General features: G+C 43.8%; 1 protein-coding gene across 1 annotated transcript in view; it reads left to right on the top strand.

Annotated features, from left to right (window-relative positions):
- LOC107103465 (flagellar WD repeat-containing protein Pf20-like) overlaps positions 1–1,676 on the top strand; it is a 12,001-nt gene extending 10,325 nt beyond the window's left edge. The window contains exon 3 of the mRNA XM_015403185.1: positions 1,642–1,676. Within this exon, the coding sequence (XP_015258671.1) occupies positions 1,642–1,676 (35 nt within the window). The remainder of the gene's footprint in view (positions 1–1,641) is intronic.
- The last annotated feature ends 389 nt before the right edge of the window (positions 1,677–2,065 follow it).

Here is a 2,065-nt window from a genome sequence, read left to right as displayed (position 1 = left end):
GGGCTGACGTTAGCCCTGGTTGCCGTTAGCCTCGTAGCTACAATGGTTGTCGCGGTCCTCTCAACTTTGGAAATAGTTTTTTTAATCACGCGGTAAATGGACCATATAGTGACGCTTTAAAGTATAATTTTCTTGCCTAAAATGATCTTAAAACGTCCTTTTATTGAACAACAGAAAGAGAAGTTTTAACTTTCAATGGAGCGCTTCATTAGAAGCTGCTGCTGTGAAGTGCAGCTTTGTCGTCCCGCCATCAAACCCCGCCTGTTTTGCATCCAGACATTCAAAACACATCTCTGCGTTGTGATTGGCCCACCAGTTCTAGGGCCGGGGCATTGATGGAGGCTAGACCACTCACAGGCAAAGATGATTCTGGCCGCTGGCGGGTGGGGCTGGTTTGCTAGGCTACATAAAAAGCCAGAATATTTCTCAAGGTTTGTTATTGTTAACCACAGTGTTTGTCATTTGTTTTGACCCTGACAGGACCTTCACAGATAAGAGAGAAAAACTGTCCAGATCAGAACAGGGCTGATTACCAAGCAGTAAAGGCCGAATGATGAACTGTTCTCTTTAAAAACAGAAAAACATAAAGCGCCCACTGGGTGAAATCCATCGACCTCCGTTTATTTAACTGTGTGTGCGTGTGTGGCCATGTCTTTAATACCTGGTGGGGACAATTTCCTAGTAATATGCTACATTTTGGGGACTCATAGGTACTTGTGGGGTCCAACAACTGGTCCCCATAAGGAAAGTTTCTCTTCTTGGGGTGGGGGTTAGGTTTAGGACTAAGGTGTGAATTGAGTTTAGGTTAGGTTTAGGGATAGGTATGGGTCGGTAATGGTTAGGGTTAGGCCATATAAATTAGTGGGAAATGAATGGAAGTCAATGGAAGGTCCCCACAAGGATATTGTGACACAACATGTGTGTGTGTGTGTGTGTGTGTGGAGGCTCAGATCTGGCCAAAGTTACAAAGCTTAAAAAGTTTCTGCAGCACTCGAGGTTTCTAAGAGCTCAGTGGCTCCATCATCCTTCAGGAAGAAGTTTGGGACGAGCAGAACTCTTCCTAGACCTGGCCGACCAGCNGTGTGTGTGTATGTGTGTGTGTGTGTGTGTATGTGTGTGTGTGTGTGTGTGTGTGTGGGTGGGGGGTCTGTGCGGAGTCCAGTCTTTTGCAAATGCGATAATGTTATTTATATCTTCCCAGTCTTCCTTCATAGTCTCTGCACGCGGCACCATTTGTTGTATTAAAGCGGTTCTAGATCTTTGCATCATTTTTGTTCAGCCTTGTTCTGCTGGAGCTGCTGAAGGTCTTCAGCTGCTTAGAGCCACAGACAGAGGCTGCTTCCTTCAGTTAGATGCTGCTGGCTTTGATAGGCAGATAAAGTCTTCTTCTTCTGGTTTTAGGATTTCATCCTCAGACTTTAGCTTTTTATCAATTAGTATTATTTATTTACCTGTCTATGCATGTATTTCTTTTTCAGATTTACTGTTGATGAAGATGAAATTCAGAATGTGAGGCTTAGGTTAGTCGTACTGTTTAGTCTGATTCTGCAAGCAGCAGGACGGTTCTGGGTTCAAATACAGGGCTGGGAATTTTTCACTGAGGAATTTGTTCCCTGTTTTTCATACCTGGCTTCTCTGCAGGTATTTTAGCCGCCTCCTCCAGTCCAGGACCATGACTGGTCCTCTTATTGTGTGTCCATGGCTCCTTGTTTTAGGTCTGTCCAGGGTCAGCCTAGCTGTAGCTTAATGTTTGCTGCAGACCTTCAGTGATTCTGCAGTTTGCAGACGATGGAGAAGTGCAGCAGCAGCTTAACCCCATGATGACTGAATGCTTCAGATTCAGAGGTGGGAGTCATGATGAATGTTTGGTCACCAAACCATGTTGCATCACCTCTCTAAAACAGGGAATAACCAAAACCAAAAACGTGTTCTTATGTCATAAATCTCTTTCTCTTCCTTCTGTTTTAACATTTCTAATATTTTTCCGTGAAAACTGGTTTTATGAATTTGATGAATCAAAGCTTCATCAAAGAAAACATGTTGCAGACTTATTGAGTAACCAACA

This window comes from Cyprinodon variegatus, unplaced genomic scaffold (genome assembly GCF_000732505.1).
Source record: "Cyprinodon variegatus isolate N-32 unplaced genomic scaffold, C_variegatus-1.0 Scaffold1454, whole genome shotgun sequence".
Lineage (NCBI taxonomy): Eukaryota > Metazoa > Chordata > Actinopteri > Cyprinodontiformes > Cyprinodontidae > Cyprinodon > Cyprinodon variegatus.
The sequence above is the reverse complement of the archived record's forward strand: the minus strand, read 5'-3'. Positions and strand labels throughout refer to the sequence as shown.